Here is a 20,618-nt window from a genome sequence, read left to right on the forward strand (position 1 = left end):
ACAATAGTAACCAGTGAGTTGAGCAAAGCACATTCTCCTAGATGATTCTTCAGTGAGTCTTTGCCCCTGTGTGGCCTTGTGCTGCCCATCTTTTGCCTTATTTTTTAAGTCTTGCATATTTTTTTATTAATAAAAAAATTCAGGCACAATAGAATGTGGGAGAGAGGAAGACCAGTGGGATTCCAAGTCAAGGAAAGTTAAGGAGAGAAAAACATCTGAGATAAACCTTCTATAAACGAGGAGAAAATGTCCAGTAAGACAAAGTCTTTGGGGAGGAGGGGGTTGGAGGGGCAGTGACAGGTAAAAGGAAGGGAGAAATAGGTGAACTCTAAGTGCCATTTCTTGAGCAGTTTTATATTTACTTGTGGGACAGATGAATCACTGTGACCAAGGGCCAATGTATGAGAGATCTTTACTTGATACTTTATTGTATTTGTTGTGGTGGTGGTTTTTAAAAAGTCAGAAAATCAAATCATCTGTGTACTGGCATGAAGTCATACATTAGTTGTTTTTAAAGTCATAAATTCATATGTCAGTGACTTAAAACTCTTTTAGAAGGAAATGCCCAGGATAATGAAAGCAGAAGATAGAGATCGGGAACCACGCAGGCACTAAAACTGAGCAGAGACTCTAATTATTAGCCACACCCCTGAAATTCCCTTCTTTACTCCAGGAGCTTTTTCTCTCCCTGTTTTCTTTTGTTCTCTTCCATTCCTTTCCTCTCTTACCCCAGACATGAAATGTAATCTGGGAGCCATCACCATCTACCATCTCACTGGCTGAGCAAGGTGCATCTGAAAGAAGCATCATCTACAACTTTCTTTCTTAGGTTGCAGGCAGAGAAGGGAAAGCACCAGGATGGAGCAAAATGGAATGGAATCTCTCTTGAAACGCTTTTTTGTCTAAACGATTTCTGCTGTTAAAAAATATATTGTTTACTTGGCTTCACGTTTCTCTCTGATATTAATTTTCTTTTTACAAAACAAGTCACATCCAGAAATGTTTGTTAATTTAAAATCTCTTTTATAGCTGAGCTTTCCCAGTGGGTAATAAACTATGGGCCACGGGGTTATTCAATCTTTTTTAGTATTATTTCCAAGGTAGTGGTAAAATAATGACCACACCTCAATCTCTTGGCCTTGCTGTATGAGCTGCCGTGGTTAGAAATTTCCAGGCTCAGTTTAATGCAGCAGCAAACCAGGGGAGCTCTAAATACAAAATAAATGAGGTGTTGCTCTAGTAATCCATTTATATACAGCATTTATTTTAGCCTTTTTTTTTTTTTTGACTGTTGACAATTGATCATTAGATTTATAGTATTTAGCATTGATTTTGGAGAAAGCCAGTTTGGTTTTCCATATCAAAGCTGTCCAATATTTCACTTTTCATGTGGTCCTTTAGGATTAATTAGAGAACAATTTCAAAAGGGCCACTCCAGGATTTAATCTATTAATAATATTTGTTTAATCCCCCCAAACTATGAATGCTTATTTTATTCATTTCTAATTGGGCAATTTCATATTTTACCAACAAGTACAATTAATTAGTAGGTTAAAACAAATTGCTTTGCTTTGACTGAGGATCTGAATCCTTTCAATAAAGAAACCCAGATTTTTTTGTATCTTGGGGAAACACACACACACACACACACACACACACACACACACACACACACACACAGAATCTTTCCTGAACAATTTTTCTTTTAAGGTGACTTAAGCATCTTGGGTCTTTTTAGATGAATAGCAGGATTTGGGCTTTTGAAAGAAAGTCTATATCCTGAATGAAAAGGCTTCTATTTACAGGGACCAATTAGCTATAATTAGCATGCGAGTTTTAATGATACTGTATGGTGAAGCTGATTATGCCTGTAGGACTGAGGATGCAAGTCACTTCTATTGCTTATTGTATGCAAATCTAGCCACTCAGCTTTAATTAGATGTTGAAATCCAGAACAAATATCAACAATTGCTTGAGTATTAATGAGCAGCGTGAACTGCCCATCATGACTTTTTAAATGGCAGAGGCTTATAAGCAATTGATTTGGCTCCCACAAAATGAACAGGCCTATTAGAGCCCATACTTTGCACAACAAAGTCAAGGTTAGGCCAATCTGGCTGACAAAATTTCTGCTTCTTCCTGTTTCCTCTGATAGTGCCCTTTTGCTTTGTGAATATTAATGGAAGGTGGCTCTTGTAATAAAAAGGAAGTTCAAAATAAAACTTAGTATTTTAAGAAAAGCCAGATTGTGGACTGTTTTCAATCAGATATTTGATGGTTTATAATCTGGTGGGATTCTAAAAGGTCAGTTAGTAGAGTTCCTTCCAATTATTAACATGTTATAGTTTATATATTGTAAATGAAAATCACTCTGTGAATTAACAGTCAGATTGCGATGTTCTTCGGCAACAGCAGAACCTGGGGAAATTGTAAAGTAAATGTAGTTGATCTCCTCTTCCTTCGCTGAAGAATTGCAGGGAAGAGGTGGAAAGCAGTGGCCATCTGATCACCCTGCAAGCTCTCCTCTGGTTCCCTGGTCCCAGTTTTCTCATCATGCTTTAGTTTGCCTGTCCTAAGGAGGACATAGTAAAAACACATTCACACTAAATGGGGAGCGACTTGCTTCCATTCACTTTTCCAGGACCAGTTGTATCTGAAAATGGGACCCAGAGAAGGTAAATGCATTACCTGAAAGAATAGATGCTAACTTCCAGCCATCCAATGAAGAAATTTTGAGATATCTTCCCTGTGCCCCTCAAATCCAGCCACATATTGACCCGTCCCACTCCTCCTAAACCATAAGCCATCCTTTCTTGGCAATCTTCCTTCTATCAAGATGTTTAGATAAGGGTGTTATCATGTGACTCAGTTTTTCTATGTAATTTTAGCTGCATGTAGAAATAAAGTTGCTTCTTAATAGCAGATCTGAAGAGGGACAAATCACAAGCAGGTTCCAGTTAAATTTGTAGTTCCTGTAAATATGCCAACGGCACAGTATCACTGTATTCTCTTCTCTTTCTCCCTCCCTCCTCTCTCTCTCTCTCTCTCTTGCTTTCTTTCCTTTTTTTTTTCTTCTACTTTTCCTGAACCTTCTCTCACTGGAAAGAAAAAAATAAGGCTATAAGCATTCACACAGACATCGATCTGTTTTGAATTACCTTGGTATGTTAACAAAGAGAAAAAAAGTGACTAGCTACCATTGTTCCAAAGGTTGATTTCTGATTTCTCTAACTTCTGTTGTGTCTGGATTTCTCTCTCCATTTTTCAAAGAATGACCCTCAATAGCTTAATAAATCAGCTAATAAAATGTTTTAGCATCTGCTAACGCTCCCTGAGTGTGTCACATGCTTGTTCAAAGGCTTTGTAAGGAAACACAATGGAGGGAAACCACAGGCCATTGTGAAAAGCGACACTATCAGGTTTCAAAATACTGCGGAACCTACATCTTCATCTTAAGACTTTGCTTGTAAATATTTACATTGTTTGCCCAGATGGTGGCAGAATTGGAAAATGTGGGTAATTTTTTTTTAATATCATCTCTTAATAAACTAAAAAAAAAAAAATTCATAAGCTGGGATTGCACACTGTCACAAAAACATTGTGTTGATTTGAAAAGTTTTGTTGCTATTGTAATGTTCCTTTATCACAGCAAGAGGAAGTGAAAAGATACAAGCTTCTTCAGGTTCTAGAGATGGTATATTCTCACAGTGCCGTTCACCTAAATAAACCCGAGGCCTTGGTAGCTTCCAAAATATTTCAATTCCAGGCAATGAACTTCCATTGAATACTTACCATGTGCCATACATTGTGCTGATGATTAAAAAGCCTCTCCTGTGTAATCAGGCAGATAAAGATTATACAGTTAGAGGAGCGAGGGTGACACTCTTGCTGACTACCGTAAGCAGGTTTTGGCCAGAGTCCCCGATGGCATCCTCACCACCCAGGTGGGAAAAGGCAGTGTCAAGATGCCTTCTCCTCTCACCTGGAGAGCTTCAGTTACCTCCTACCTGTGCTCCCTGCCTCTGTTTCCCTTCCTCTCCAGCCCATCCTCAGAACCATAAATTTTCCACGTCTCAATTCCATGCCACTTGCTTCTTGTTTTAACGGATCCCCAATGGATCCCTTAGATGAATCCACGGTCCTCTGTACCAAGCCTCAAATCCTAAAGATGGTTTTCAAGGCCGGCCATAATCTGGCTGTCTCTTGGTCACCTCAAAGACCCTGTCACCCACCACGCTTGTTCGCATCCCCAACTTTTTGGCTCACCCGCACAGAACTACTCACAGTTACCCAAATGGGATATCTGGGTCTGCCTCTGTGCTGTTCTCTATGGAAGAAAATCAACCACTAGCAAGAGCACCGTTAGTGTGAGCCTCTGTTTTATTCTAGAGTAGCAGGGCATGAGAAGGCTGGGCAGAGATTCTAACTGGAGAAGCAGGGTGGAGTGTTTATAGCTTTAGCAGGAAGAGGGAGGGGTTGTTTTGGGGATTAGCAGCCATTGTTTGAACAATTTGAATTTTATTAGGAGAGGTGGAGAGAGACAGGTAGGGGCTAAAGGCATATGCTAGAGACAATGGAAAAGAAGAGATAGTTGTGGGAGCAAGGCCATGCGAGGGTCTCAGTGGAAATTGCTCTGTCCTTCAGGGTCCCTCACATGTCTGTGTGCAGAACTGTCCTTCTATTCCTGTCCCCTCTGCGTCCCCACCCCTACCAGGCGAACTCCTCATAACCGTGGTTCAGAGGTTACCTCAACTCAGAAGCTCTCCCATACCTCCTGGGAACTCGCCCCCTCCCCACCCCCCAACCTCCAGAGGCCCCAAAGTTCTCTGCTCAAATCTGGAAGAGACTTTATCTCAGAGCATTGTAATTTGCTGTTTGCTTTTCTGACTGCTGCAGCAGATTGCTCAATCTCTGGAGGACAGGGACAGCACTTTGGCTACCTTTGTGTCCACAGAACCTGGCATGATGCCTGGCACAAAATAAGATCTCAAAACTTTTGTCCAGGGTATGTAGTGAACATGGAACAGTGTCAGACATTCACTTATGAGCATCTCGCCTCTGACCTAACTCCCAGGGGAGGCCACTATCCTCTCCCTCTGTCTGCCCCCTCCCATCTACAGATTTCTAGGCTTTTCTCCTTTGGATTTGGAAACTGAGCAGAACAAACAAACAAAAATCAGAAGGTGGGAGGTGAGTGTGGGAAGTTAGTGAGAGAGGATAGAGAAAGAGATGGGGGGAGGCTGAGATGTGAAGATAGAGGAGGGAGAGTTTTAGATTTGTTTCATTTGATGTGTTCTGTTTGAGAAGGAGGTATCCAAGAGCAGTGCAGGATTTCAGAAAACTGGTAGAAAACAGAAGAAATGGAGTACAAGATGATTATTGAGACTTCTGATATTGGTGGTATCTTTCAAGAAACACCTTTGAAAGATTAAAATTCTTCCAAATTAAAATTGTATTTAAATATAAATTGGGAATCCTCTTTCCTCTTCCTTCTCTCTTTCTATCCTCCCTCCCCCTCTCCCTCCCTCCCTTCCTTCCTTCCCTCCTGTTTGAACTGTTTCTCTGCATGAGTATAGGGATCAGACTATGAGAATCTAGAAATCTTAAGGGTTATGACTGAGGGGATGAATTAACTATTGAAAAAGTAAATGAATGAGTGACCATGTTTCCCTCAGGGTCATGGCCAAGATAGCAGCCGGAATCTCCACCCATGAACTCCCCAGAAAAAATGCCTTCCCTTCAGACCTTGGGAAACAGGAAGCATCAGACCATAATAGAATTGATTTTTTTCTTTCTGCTCATTGTCTCCTCAGAAAAAGAATGCCTTCTGAATTATCTCCCTTAAAACTCCAGAACCACAAGATTTCCATCATCCTCCTCTGAATGGAGGAGGGTGGTAAAATTGTCAAGCAGCATTCATTTGCAAATCCTCTTGACTGAATATGTGGTTCAGATGGGAGCTTCTTATATATGTTTAAATTATTTTTGTCAGATTATAAATCACTGCTTTCACAGTTCTCCACAGGACATAGATAACAATGTTCATTATTGAACCTTCCCACAGAGCACATCCATGACTCTTCCTCACGCAGAGGGTCTAACTACACAGGCTAGCCAAGCCAACATGTCTCCATTTACCTTCCTCTTCCTGTGCTTGGACAAGGCTTTCTCTTGGGGTCTGACCCTGTCTCATCCTCTCCTAGACTTCCATTCACCCATTCTTTAGCTGCCACCCCCCCACCTCCTCCCCCATCCACCCATCTCCCTGTGGCTGCCTGTGGCTGGTTGAGATCCATGTATTGTTTCTAACTGAAAAGTAAACAGATAAGTACATTTTAAGGTGAAATGGCTAACTAATGATAAATATTGTCTGGCTCTAAAGGTAATTTTTTGGAATAAAGTTATAGTCAAGATTGGAAAATCACAGTTGGTGTATAACAAAAAGGAGCAAGAGAATGGTTCAAGATGGCAGGATATGGGGACATGCACTCCCTCTTATGAGAGCACTGGAATCATGACTAACTGATAACAATCATCGACAGGAAGACACTGGAACTCACCAAAAAAGATACCCCACAACCAAAGACAAAGGAGAAGCCACAGTGAGATGGTAGGAGGGGCACAATCACAATAAAGTCAAATCCCATAACTGCTGGGTGGGTGACTCACAAACTGGAGAACAATTATACCACAGAAGTCCACCCACTGGAGTGAAGGTTCTGAGCCCCACGTCAGGCTTCCCAACCTGGGGGTCCAACAATGGGAGACGTATGCCCAGAGAATCAGACTTTGAAGGCTAGTGGGATTTGATTGCAGGACTTCAAAGGGACTGGGGGAAAAAGAGACTCCACTCTTGGAGGGCACACACAAAGTAGTGTGCGCATCAGGACCCAGTGGGAAGGAGCAGTGACCCCATAGGAGACTGAACCAGACCTACCTCCTTGTGCTGGAGGGTCTCCTGCAGAGGCGGGGGGCAGTTGTGGCTCACCGCGGGGACAAGGACACTGGCAGCAGAAGTTCTGGGAAGTACTCCTTGGCATAAGCCCTCCTGGAGTCCGTCACTAGCCCCAGAAAAGAGCCTGTAGCCTCCAGTGCTGGTTCACCTCAGGCCAAAACAACCAACAGGGAGGGAACTCAGCCCCACCCATCAGCAGAAAGCAGATTAAAGTTTTACTGAGCTCTGCCCACCAGAGCAACACCCAGCTCTACCCACCACCAGTCCCTCCCATCAGGAAGCTTGCACAAACCTCTTAGATAGCCTCATCCATCACAGGGCAGACATCAGAAGCAAGAAGAACTACAATCCTGCAGCCTGTGGAACAAAAACCACATTCAAAGAAAGACAGACAAGATGAAAAGGCAGAGGGCTATATACCAGATGAAGGAAAAAGATAAAACCCCAGAAAAACAACTAAATGAAGTGGAGATAGGCAACCTTCCAGAAAAAGAATTCAGAATAATGATAGTGAAGATGATCCAGGACCTCGGAATAAGAATGGAGGCAAAGATCGAGAAGATGCAAGAAATGTTCAACAAAGATCTAGAAGAATTAAAGAACAAACAGAGATGAACAATACAATAACTGAAATGAAAAATAAACTAGAAGGAATCAATAGCAGAATAACTGAGGCAGAAGAACAGGGAAGTGACCTGGAAGACAGAATGGTGGAATTGACTGCCATGGAACAGAATAAAGAAAAAAGAATGAAAAGAAATGAAGACAGCCTAAGAGACCTCTGGGACAACGTTAAACGCACCAACATTTGCATTATAGGGATCCCAGAAGGAAAAGAGAAAGAAAGGACCCAAGAAAATATCTGAAGAGATTATAATCAAAAATTTCCCTAACATGGTAAAGGAAAGAGCTACCCAAGTCCAGGAAGCACAGAGTCCCAGGCAGGATAAACCCAAGGAGAAACACGCCGAGACACATAGTAATCAAATTGACAAAAATTAAAGGCAAAGAAAAATTATTAAAAACAACAAGGGAAAAACGACAAATAACATACAAGGGAACTCCCATAAGGTTAACAGCTGATTTCTCAGCAGAAACTCTACAAGCCAGAAGGGAGTGGCATGATATATATATAAAGTGATGAAAGGGAAGAACCTACAACTAAGATTACTCTACCTGGCAAGGATCTCATTCAGACTCGATGGAGAAATCAAAAGCTTTACAGACAAGCAAAAGCTAAGAGAATTCAGCACCACTAAACCAGCTCTACAACAAATGCTAAAGGAACTTCTCTGAGTGGGAAACACAAAAGAAGAAAAGGACCCACAAAAACAAACCCAAAACAATTAACAAAATGGTAATAGGAATATATATATCAATAATCACCTTAAATGTGAATGGATTAAATGCTCCAACCAAAAGACACAGGCTCACCGAATGGATACAAAAACAACACCCATGTATATGCTGCCTACAAGAGACCCACTTCAGACGTAGGGGCACATACAGACTGAAAGTGAGGGGATGGAAAAAGATATTCCATGCAAATGGCAATCAAAAGAAAGCTGGAGTAACAATACTCATATCAGATAAAATAGACTTTAAAATAAAGAATATTATAAGAGACAAGGAAGGACACTACATAATGATCAAGGGATCAATCCAAGAAGAAGATATAACAATTGTAAATATATATGCACCCAACATAGGAGCACCTCAATACATAAGGCAACTGCTAACAGCTATAAAAGAGGAAATCAACAATAACACAGTACCAGTGGGGGACTTTAACACCTCACTTACACCAATGGACAGATCATCCAGACAGAAAATTAATAAGGAAACACAAGCTTTAAATGACACAATAGACCAGATAGATTTAATTGATATTTATAGGACATTCCATCCGAAAACAGCAGATTACACTTTCTTCTCAAGTGCACACGGAACATTCTCCAGGATACATCACATCTTGGGACACAAATCAAGCCACAGTAATTTTAAGAAAATTGGAATCGTATCAAGCATCTTTTCTGACCACAATGGTATGAGATTAGAAATCAATTACAGGGAAAAAACTGTAAAAAACACAAACACATGGAGGCTAAACAATACGTTACTAAATAACCAAGAGATCACTGAAGAAATCAAAGAGGAAATAAAAAAATACCTAGAGACAAATGACAGTGAAACACAACGCTCCAAAACCTATGGAATGCAGCAAAAGCAGTTCTAAGAGGGAAGTTTATAGCAGTACAATCCTACCTCAAGAAACAGGAAAAACCTCAAATAAACAATCTAACCTTACACCAAAGGAACTGGAGAAAGAAGAACAAACAAAACCCAAAATTAGTAGAAGGAAAGAAATCATAAAGATCAGAGCAGAAATAAATGAAATATAAACAAAGAAAACAATAGCAATGATCAATAAAACTAAAAGCCGGTTCTTTGAGAAGATAAACAAAATTGATAAACCATTAGCCAGATTCATCAAGAAAAAGAGGGAGAGGACTCAAATTAGTATAATTAAAAATGAAAAAGGAGAAGTTACAACAGACACCTCAGAAATACAAAGCATCCTAAGAGACTACTACAAGCAGCTCTATGCTAATAAAATGGACAACCTGGAAGAAATGGAGAAATTCTTGGAAAGATTTAACCTTCCAAGACTGAACCAGAAAGAAATAGAAAATATGAACAGAGTGATCACAAGTAATGAAATTGAAACTATGGTTAAAAATCTTCCAACAAACAAAAGTCCAGGACCAGATGGCTTCACAGGTGAATTCTATCAAATATTTTGAGAAGAGCTAACACCCATCCTTCTCAAACTCTTCCAAAAAATTGCAGAGGAAGGAACACTCCCAAACTCATTCTACAAGGCCACCATCACCCTCATACCAAAACCAAAGATACTACAAAAAAGGAGAATTACAGACCAATATCACTGATGAACATAGATGCAGAAATCCTCAACAAAATAGTAGCAAACAGAATCCAACAACACATTAAAAGGATCCTACACCATGATCAAGTGGCATTTACACCAGGGATGCAAGGATTCTTCAGTACACACAAATCAATCAATGTGATACACCATATTAACAAATTGAAGAATAAAAACCATATGATCATCTCAATAGATGTAGAAAAAGGTTTTGACATAATTTCAACACCTATCTATGATAAAAACTCTCCAGAAAGTGGACATAGAGGGAACCTACCTCAGTATAATAAAGCCCATGTATGAAAAACCCACAGCAAACATCATTCTCAATGGTTAAAAACTGAAAGAATTTCCTCTAAGATCAGGAACAAGACAAGGATGTCCACTCTTGCCACTCTTATTCAACATAATTTTGAAAGTGTTAGCCATGGCAATCAGAGAAGAAAAAAAGAAATAAAAGGAATACATATTGGAAAAGAAGAAGTAAAACTGTCACTGTTTGCAGATGATATGATACTATACATAGACAATCCTAAAGATGCCACCAGAAAACTACTAGAGCTAATCAGTGAATTTGGTAAAGTTTCAGGATACAAAATTAATGCACAGAAATCGCTTGTGTTCCTATACACTAACAACGAAAGATCAGAAAGAGAAACTAAGGAAACAATCAGATTCACCATTGCCACAAAAAGAATTAAATACCTAGGAATAAACCTACCTAAGGAGGTAAAAGACTTGTACTCAGAAAACTATCAGACACTGATGAAAGAAATCAAAGATGACCCAGACAGATGGAGAGGTATACCATGTTCTTGGATTGGAAGAATCAATATTGTGAAAATGACTACACTACCCAAAGCAATCTACAGATTCAATGCAATCACTGTCAAATTACCAATGGCATTTTTAACAGAACTGTAACAAAAAATCTTAAAATTTGTATGGAGACACAAAAGACCCCGAAGAGCCAAAGCAATCTTGAGGGAAAAAATTGGAGCTGGAGGAATCAGACTCCTTGACTTCAGACTTTACTACAAAGCTACAGTAATCAAGACAATATGGTACTAGCACAAAAACAGAAATATAGATCAATGCAACAGGATAGAAAGCGCTGAGATTAACCTACGCACCTATGGTCAACTAATCTATGACAGAGGAGGCAAGGATATACAATGGAGAAAAGACAGTCTCTTCAATAAGTGGTGCTGCGAAAACTGGATAGCTATATGTAACAGAATGAAATTAGAACACTCCTTAAAACCATACACAAAAATAAAATCAAAATGGATTAGAGACCTAAATGTAAGACCAGACACTGTAAAACTCTTAGAGGAAAACATAGGTAGAACACTCTTTGACATAAACCACAGCAAGGTCTTCTTTGACCCACCTCCTAGAATAATGGAAATAAAAACAAAAATAAACAAATGGGACCTAATGAAACTTAAAAGCTTTTGCACAGCAAAGGAAACTATAAACAAGACGAAAGGACAACCCTCAGAATGGAAGATATTTGCAAATGAATCAACAAAGGATTAATCTCCAAAATATATAAACAGCCCATGCAGCTCAATATTAAAAAAACAAACAACCCAAGCAAAGAATGGGCAGAAGACCTAAACAGATATTTCTCCAAAGAAGACATGCAGATGGCTAAGAGGCACAACATCACTAATTATTAGAGAAATGAAAATCAAAACTACAGTGAGTTTTCACCTCACACCAGTCAGAATGGCCATCATCAGAAAATCTACAAACAATCAATGCTGGAGAGGGTGTGGAGAAAAGGGAACCCTCTTGCACTGTTGGTGGGAATGTAAATTGATACGACCATTATGGAGAACAGTATGGAGGTTCCTTAAAAAACTAAAAATAGAATTACCATATGACCCAGCAATCCCACTACTGGGCATATACCCAGAGAAAACCATAATTCAAAAAGACACATGCACCCCAATGTTCTTTGCAGCACTGTTTACAATTGCCAGGTCATGGAAACAACATAAATGTCCATCAGGAGAGCAATGGATAAAGAAGTTGTGGTATATATATACAATGGAATATTACTCAGCCATAAAAAGGAATGAAACTGGGTCATTTGTAGAGATGTAGATGGACCTAGAGGCTGTCATACAGAGTGAAGTGTGTCAGAAAGAGAAAAACAAGTACTGCATGCTAACGCATATATGTGGAATATAGAAAAATGGTGCAGATGAATCGGTTTGCAAGGCAGAAATAGAGACACAGATGTAGAGAACAAACGTATGGACACCAAAGGGGGAAAGTGGGGGGGGGGGGGCAGGGGCGGTGGTGGTGGGACAAATTGGGAGATTGGGATTGACATATATACACTTATATGTATAAAATAAATAACTAATAATCTGCTGTATTTAAAAAAAATGAAATTCAAAAAAATTAAAATTAAATTACAGAAAAGGAAAAAAGAAATAAGATTGGATAATCATTAGAATGATTATCTGTTCTGCAAATTGTCCCCAGAGGAGATTTGTTCATAGGCTCTGGGGCCACCTTCCTGTCCTTTAGGATTTGCTGTAGCAGCTGTCGCTATAATACTGAGGACTTTGATGCAACTTTGTCAGTCTTGGGCAGCCAGACCCCAGAGAGATTTATAAGGAAAACAGTTCATACTTTGCACACACCTGCCTTCTCAAGCCCTATTGTTTTCAGTGGGTGCCCCTGAAACTCCCTTCCCCTTCACTTTTCCACTCTCTGCCCGGCTAACAAGGCTTCTGTTTACACCTTTAATTAATTAATTACTTCAGTGTTTATTTGGCACCTACTAGCCCCCCTGGGGGATAATAACACCTTAAGCTGTGATCTCATGTAAGAGAATTTGCATTTATTAAAAGACTCTGAAAAACTTAAATGCTTTTAAGTCCCCAAAAAAGTAAATTTCCAATGGTTGGCAACCTACCTGGTTGGGAGACACAAACATAGACTATGAAATAGGAGATGTCAGCAAGCAGAGCCCAGAGGCAGATTTCCCATGAAGTTAATAAAGCTTCAGCTTCAGGGCCCACACTTGGACAGACCAGTTTTTATAAATGCATCTTCTTTTTGGTAAATAGGACTTCAAAATTGTATAAACCTCAGGCCCCACAAAATCTGGAACCCAAATGACCCCCACCCCCCAAAAAAAAATCCCCAAAGGTTTATGAGGGTAAAAGCCATGTTTACCCTGTTTACCAGTTTCTAAAACATCACTGGCACATTGTAGGAGCTCAAGAAAAATGTTCTGGATGTTGAATAAATGCATAATACATGTAAAGTGCCTAATTCTTTTCCTGGCTTATAGTATGGGCTCAATACATATTTGCTGAAAGAATGATTACTTTGATGAGTGAATAAATTAGTGAATGAATGGGAAAGTTAGGGGCAGCCTAAATCTCTGTGGAGAAAGATGCCCTTTCTGTCCTAACCTCCCCCATTCATCTCACGGGCGGCCAGGCTGGCCTCCCCGCCCCAAGACCAGTTAGCCGAACATGGGTGAGCACATCCAGAAATAGTTTCAGAACACAAACTGCCTTTTCCCCCAAGACACCATGTGGTCAACTGTGGTTAATAAACAGACTCTTGTTAACAAGAGGTACAGTTATGTGGAAACACTATACCTCCATCTATGAAATGCTAGATTTTCAAATTAGAGACTTGGGATTTGTTCCCAGTCCGCCTACCCCTAACATTTGTAATAAAGCACTGCCTCACACAGAATTATATTCTTAGGGAAAAATGAAAAACATGTTTGAAGAACTCAACCCTTATTAACACCATTTTTTCCGTAACAGTAACCATGGAACAGTTATGTATTTAACCCCTGTAGTCTTTAAGCCTGCTAAAATATCTAATTAGTTAATTAGGAAATTAATTATGTGCTAAAAAGGGAAAATTTGAAAAGTGTCTGTGGGTGTATAAAACTGTGTTTAAAGTAAACTTCTATTTTGAGGCTTTAGTGCTGTCCCAGTGTATTAGCATTTCATGATTCTTTGTATTCATTAAAATTTTTTTCACAAAAATATTGGAAAGTTTCCCAGAGTTCTCCCTTCCCACCTCCTGGTGTATATCAAACAGAATATTTGGACTTATCTAGTCAAATCAGTGTTGGAATTGTTTTTTGTAAGAGAGTGGTTCCTTGGAAGTCATTCAGAAGCTAAGTGTAGGGAAAATTATTTTGATTTATAGGGTCAATGTTTCTCTGTCATAAGTCAGTGATAAGTAAACTGGTTCTCAGGAATTTCTTTTTTTGATACTTATAACGATCAATTTGTGAAGCATTTAGCATAGACAAAAAGGTGTCTATGTTAAGACCAAGTCCAAGACCACCGGTAAGAGGCTGCTCCTTTGTTCCTCTTCAGCACTGTGCTGAAGATGTACTGTTTACATTCACTATGTAAATGGTGGGAACTCATGGTCCTGAAGGCACAGAATGAACAGACACTTTCTGAATGCAGTATGCACGTCGGAAAGAAGGCATTGATCATTTTCAGATCATAGGTCAATTATCTTTTCCAATTTGGGGAGTAAAATAATCTGTATCAGTTACTTCCAAATATAAGTACATTTCATATTGACTAGTGTTTGCAGTTGCCAATCCATCTTCCCATCCAATGCCCCTTTCCTGTGATTCCCAGTATCCCTTCTTCTAGTTGGTCTGGACCTGTCATGGTACTTCTGTTGGGAAGTTTTTGCATTTGTTCATGCTGTTCCCTTGACCTTGAAAGGAAATCCACTATTTCCTGAGATCCTAAAAATTAAACTTTTCTACCCAAACTAACACCTTCCCTACAATGAATTGCCAAGAAAATGAAAGCCAACAAAGAAGGTGAGATTTTGACTTTTTAAGAGAACTGCTGACTAGGCATAAAAGAAAAAGCAATTTTGTCTGAAGGCCTAAAGATGGAGGGGGCAGTCTGGGTAGCTAAGTGATTGATTTCTCCACTGTCACTTAGAGCATCCGGATACAATTGTTGGCTCTGACAATTGAGTGCTGTGTTTGCAGGAACATAGGGTATAGTGGATGGTGGGAGAATTCAGGTCTTGGAGTCGTCTTGACAAAAGAGTACAATAGTGAACAATTTATGTAATACTCTGAGCTTTGGTTTCTTTATCTATGAAGTGAGAATACTAATATCTACCTAGCCAGGCTGTAAGGATTGAAGACAATGTATGCCAAGCACTTGTCACAGTGGTTGGTTAGCATATAAGCACTAAATAAACAGTAGCTATTGTTATCCTGATGACTGCAAGGTCTTTACCCTTCTATTAAGGGTGAAGTGAGCTAAGGCAGTTCTAAGGACTTCATAAAGCAGTGTTGCCTCATGACTGGTACGAAGCAGGAGGCATGAGGAAAGGTGGTTATCATCTCAGGAATTCACGTGGACGGGGAAGCACGCGACAGTTGATACTGTATCTTTGTTTGGAAACAGGTAAGACTGGAACACAGCCATCAGGATAATTTGTAGTAGGCTGAGAGTCCAGTTGCAAATAAAAGTTTCACTTTTTTGATGAAAGAGTCCGTTCTGACTGAGTCTGCATTTTGAACCCATCACAGTTAGACGCCAGTAGATTGATGGTCGGCTGCACTGTGGCTGTGTGTCCTTCACATCCGCAGACACACAGAACCAGTCTTGGGACATAAGAGACCCTGTGCTTTTGCAAAAGTGATTTTGGTCTTTCCTCTAGTCCCTACTCTAGATACAGTGTTGTTGTCGGGTGTGCTCTGTTTCTCACTTCACGTCTGCTTCTCTTTCCCACTCATGTTGAACTGATGTAGGGGGTGTGTTAACAACGGGACAGTTATTTCTTGTCCTTTAGTATGAAGGACCCGTATGTTCTAACTCTTCCCACACTTCTCTGAAGTTTTGACTCAAGCAAGAATGAGTGGGATCCATTTGTTCATTCATTCATTCATTCAATATTGAACACTTACCATGTATTAGGTGCTGTCCTATGTGCTGAGATAAAGTGATGAGCAAAGCAGACATAGTTCCTGGCTTCAATAAGCTCATTCTGTCCTGAGAAAGATGAACAGTAATCAGATAATCCAAGAACTAAAAATGTTTCATTGCAAATTGAAATTTGTATAAACTTTGATTACTTTTTGATTATAAAAGTAAAAGCCATACTTACCTGGCAGGGGAGATACCATGATCACGAAGGTGGTTTTCCCAGGGCGAGGCTTATCCATTGCACTCCGGATGTGCTGACCCCTGCGATTTCCCCGAATGTGGGAAACTCGACTGCATGATTTGTGGTAGTGGGGGACTGCGGTCGCGCTTTCCCCTGATAAAAAGATTAAAAAAAAAAAAAAAGTAAAAGCCTCATTATAAAGAATTTAGAAATAAAGTAGCACAGATGGTTCCTGCCTTATGATGGTTTGACTTATGATTTTGGGCTTTATAGTGGTGTGAAAGCTGTATGCATTCAGTAGAAACTGTGCCTTGAATTTTGAAATTTGATCTTTTCCTGGGCTAGCGACATGTGGTGTGATCCCCTCTTCTGATGCTGGGCAGCTCCCAGTCAGCCAGGCAATCACAAGGGTGAACAACCCATACACTTAGAACCATTCTTGATCCAAACAACCATTCTGTTTTTCACTTTCAGTACAGTACTCAATACATTGTGTGAGATAGTCAACACTATTATAAAATAGGCTGTGTATTAGATGATTTTGCCCAACTGTTGGCTAATGTAAGCATTATAAGCATGCTTAAGTTAGGCTGAGCTAAGTTGTGATGTTTGGTTGTTTAGGTGTAGTAGATGCATTTTTTGACTTACAATATTTTCAAATTCTGATGGGTTTATCAGGACATTACTCCATCATAAGTTGAGGAAGATCTGTAATCATTTTTAAAGTTTTTTAATTTTTAATTATTTTTTTGGCTCTGTTGGGTCTTCGTTGCTGCACACAGGCTTTCTCTAGTTGCAGCAAGCAGGGGCTACTCTTTGTTGCGGTGTGCGGGCTTCTCACTGGTGGCTTCTCTTGTTGCGGCGCACAGGCTCTAGGTGCGTGGGCTCAGTAGTTGTGTCTCACGGGCTCTAGAGCGCAGGCTCAGTAGTTGTGGTGCATGGGCTTAGTTGCTCCACAGCATGTGGGATCTTCCCGGACCAGGGATTGAACCTGTGTCCCCTGCATTGGCAGGTGGATTCTTAACTGCTGAGCCACCAGGGAAGTCCCTGTAATCACTTTTAATGATGTAGTAGCACTGAAGTATTTTATCAAAGTTCATTAGTTTCATAAAACTAATTCAGATTTTTATGACTTTGAAATCTTGCCAACCTTGCCTCATTCATTCAACAAATACTGGTGGCATCTCTTCTATGCCAGGTGCTGTGTGGTGCCATAAAAGGTGAAGTGCAAAGTCCTTGCCCTCGAGGCTGGTGAGTTGTGCTTGTGTCCTAGATTTAAGTATCAAGAAAAAATGTATTATCCTAATGATGACCCTAAAATTTGTCAGGATTCTTGCACTGGATTAAGTGAGATTAAATGAGATAAAACCTATAAAGCTCTTAGTGCAGGGTCTCACACATAGTAAGTGCTCAAAAGATGTTATTGCACTTTTCATTATCATCTTCATAAATGCCATCATCTTTATTAATTATTGCTTGTAAATAGAATTATTTCTAAACTGCTCCAATATAAGAATGTTCTCAGGAAATTCAAATGAATAATTCCCAGCAAGAGTGTTACTACGCTTTACTTTTTCTCATCGATTTCTCACTACCTTGTTCACGTTATTAAATTTGAAAAATGCCACTGTGTTGTGTTCTTAGAGATTGATTTGCATTGTTGATTGATGTGTAATAATTGGACAATGAATTGCTCTTTGGCTCTGAAATGTGTATTCTTTGAAATCAGGCTAAAGCCCTAACCTCCCAGTCTGAGGAATGGCTGAAAATCCATTTTAACAGTCGTGGCATCTACAGACAGGAGCCAGGCTCAGCAGCCGAGCTTTCTTGTCAATCCCAGGTGTTTCTCCGAGATGCTTCTCCAAAGGTCATATGGGTAATTGTAAAGGAGGCAACGACGGTTCAAAATGCCATGGCCTTTCTGTTCATATGTGTCTCCAAGGACTATTTAGAGGTTTTCTTCACTCTGCAGGAAGACTCAAATGTAAGCCATTATCTACAAAGAAGAAAATATATTTTAAAGTCTTTTATAGCTCTTGCCTTTAAGGAAGGAAGCTTCCACTGAGGACTTATTGCAGGTTTTAGGCAAAAAACTTAAACTCCTTTCATTAGCATTGAAGGAAATGGAACCCAGTCTAAGCACAGATACTGCCTTTTTTTATTTTATTTTTTTTAAATGCACTGCAAGTAGAGAGAAATGTAATGTAGCCAGAATTCCAGGAGAAAGCAGGGCACACTAGGCAACCATTTTACATTTAGGAAACATTTGCAAAACCCTGGGGCATACATAAAGTAAGGCCTGACGTGAGGACTCTTATAGTGAAAGTGTTTTGGAGTAAAATCATCAGGTTTAACTTGGCTCAGTTGTATGACTAACGAAGACCAATGAAATAACATGTGCTAAATGTTAAAATTCTATTGTGAAAGAAGCCCAGCCACCCTCATTTCTTTAGAAGGAAGTTGGAAAAGGAAGAGCTGGTTGGATTGGAAGGGACTGGGATCAGAGAAATGATCAGTGTTCACAGAACACTACTCCCTCCCCCAAGAGTTGATAGCACATTTTCATATCACTGCTATGGCGCTGGAGGGAGCCGTAAGGGAGGTAACGAGGTAACGGACCTCCATGTGATGCCTGGGGGTCAGGTGTGCAGTGACCACTGGACTATTATTTCAGTAGCTCTTTAAGGACACCTGTTGTATACAGCACAGGAACCTCCATCTAATTTAAACCTTTTATCACAAATTACTACAATAATATCTATTCCCATTTATTAAGCACCTACTATGGCCAGACACATTTCCTATTTGTCTCTAACATTTACTAAGCTCTGAAAGAAAGGTGTTGTTTACTTCATTTTACAACAAGGAACTTGAGACTCGGAGAAGTTAAGCAAAGCGCCCAAAGACAAGGGGCTACTCAAAAGCTAGGCTGGCCTCAGGGATCCTGATGAGGTCTTTTTACACGTCATTCTTGCTATTGAATCCCGCTCACTTTTGCTATCTGTCAAGATGACAAACAGCCAGCTGTCCCCCTCAAGTCAGGACATATCCAGCCCTGAAGTTGGCTTAGGTGTGCCTTTTGGTGTTCCTAGAAGGAGGAGTCCTCTTCCTTTATCCTTTCCTTGTGACTGGTCCCTAGTCTGTTGCAGTTCCCTTCTGGGTGCCATGCGAGGGCCAAAATCTTTATCCTTCAAAACTCTATAACCCAGAACATAATATATACGTTGTTAGGCATCCCAAAGGCAGGGTTAGTTTTATAACTGTAACATCACTGCAGTATTTCAAAATAGCTTGCTATCACTGGGACCCTGAGACCTTTTACTCTGTCATACATATGCATTTGTCACCATACCCAGGCTTTTATTGGTACAGTTTATTTATTATTTTTCTCCCCAGGTGTACTTATTAAATACCATCCTGTTTATTTCTGCCTGTTCTCTCAGTTTGTAACTATAGAGTGACCTTGACAAATTAGAAAAGTGAGCAGAAACCCCACTGCTTCAGAGATGCCCGTAATCTGGGATTTCTGCTCACTTTTCTAATTTGTCAATCAAATTCTGCATTTTAACAAAATTGAAATTAAAGTTTGAGAGACACTGGCCCAGATTATAGGAACATATTTAACAGATATTCAGCCTTTCTTCCTGCCCAGCAGAACTCTCTTCACCCATCTGCCACGTTGCTCAAGGATAAACTTCATTAGCCCACCTCCCATCAGGGAGATCTCATTTGTGTCATTGGCAAATGGATTGTGGGTGGCAAATGGGTCCAGTTCTTCCCAATGAGACATCAGAGAAATAGGCTGGGGACCTCAGGAAAAGGATTTCTTCCTTTTTATAATTATTCATATAGGACAACAGTTGCTTTTCTACCACTAGATATTATGGTGTCTTCTTATGGTGCCAGGAACTATGGCAGTCCTCTTGAAACTATTATGGGATGGATGTCAAGAACAAACCTAACTGGCTGAAGATGGCAGATAGAAACTATAGAAAGTCAAAGCCACCTCATCTCAGGACTCCTTGCTTTTTGAGTAAACACATTTTTCTTGGTGTTTAAGTTAGCTGTCTTGGGATGTTACTTGCAGCCAGAAGCATTCCCACTGATACCAATTATGTTCTTTTCTTGGTAATAAATGTGTTACAAGAGAGAGCATCAGCATGTTTGCTAAAGGCAAGATGAATTATACCAATCACTCAGTCCACTGAAAGACTATTAGTTTGATCAGATAAGAAACTTACAAATCAGACTCTAGGGCTCTTTTGATTCTTCAGACAAATTTCTGTCTTCTATTACTTCTTCTCCTGCACACCTTTTTCTCCCTGTTCTGACATACAATTTTTTCTATGTAATATCTTGAAATATGTACATGCTTTAATATTTTTGAGAATTATGTTTGACTCCTCCTGAAAATCCACCATAGAGAGTAGGTGAGAGAACAAAGAGAGTGAAGTTCAGAAGATAGTTTAGGAGTTGAGAGCAGAAAGGCCCAATAAATTGGTGTGCAATTACTTCTTAGTTTTCACTTAGCCTCTTGATCATTTTATGATGAGACTTACTTATCTT

General features: G+C 39.8%; 1 protein-coding gene across 6 annotated transcripts in view; it reads left to right on the top strand.

Moving 5' to 3' along the window:
• The window catches only part of MACROD2 (mono-ADP ribosylhydrolase 2), a 1,951,733-nt gene that overhangs the window by 1,200,890 nt on the left and 730,225 nt on the right, over window positions 1–20,618 (top strand). The window contains exon 7 of one of the 6 annotated variants that reach the window (XM_082428625.1): window positions 734–7,765. The exons of the other annotated variants lie outside the window; for them this stretch is intronic. Within the exon in view, the coding sequence (XP_082284751.1) occupies window positions 734–739 (6 nt within the window). The 3' untranslated portion in view covers window positions 740–7,765. Of the gene's footprint in view, window positions 1–733; window positions 7,766–20,618 lie in introns of those variants that run through there. 6 annotated transcript variants of the gene reach the window in all.

Source organism: Balaenoptera physalus (genome assembly GCF_965194825.1).
Source record: "Balaenoptera physalus genome assembly, chromosome: 16".
Taxonomy (NCBI): domain Eukaryota; kingdom Metazoa; phylum Chordata; class Mammalia; order Artiodactyla; family Balaenopteridae; genus Balaenoptera; species Balaenoptera physalus.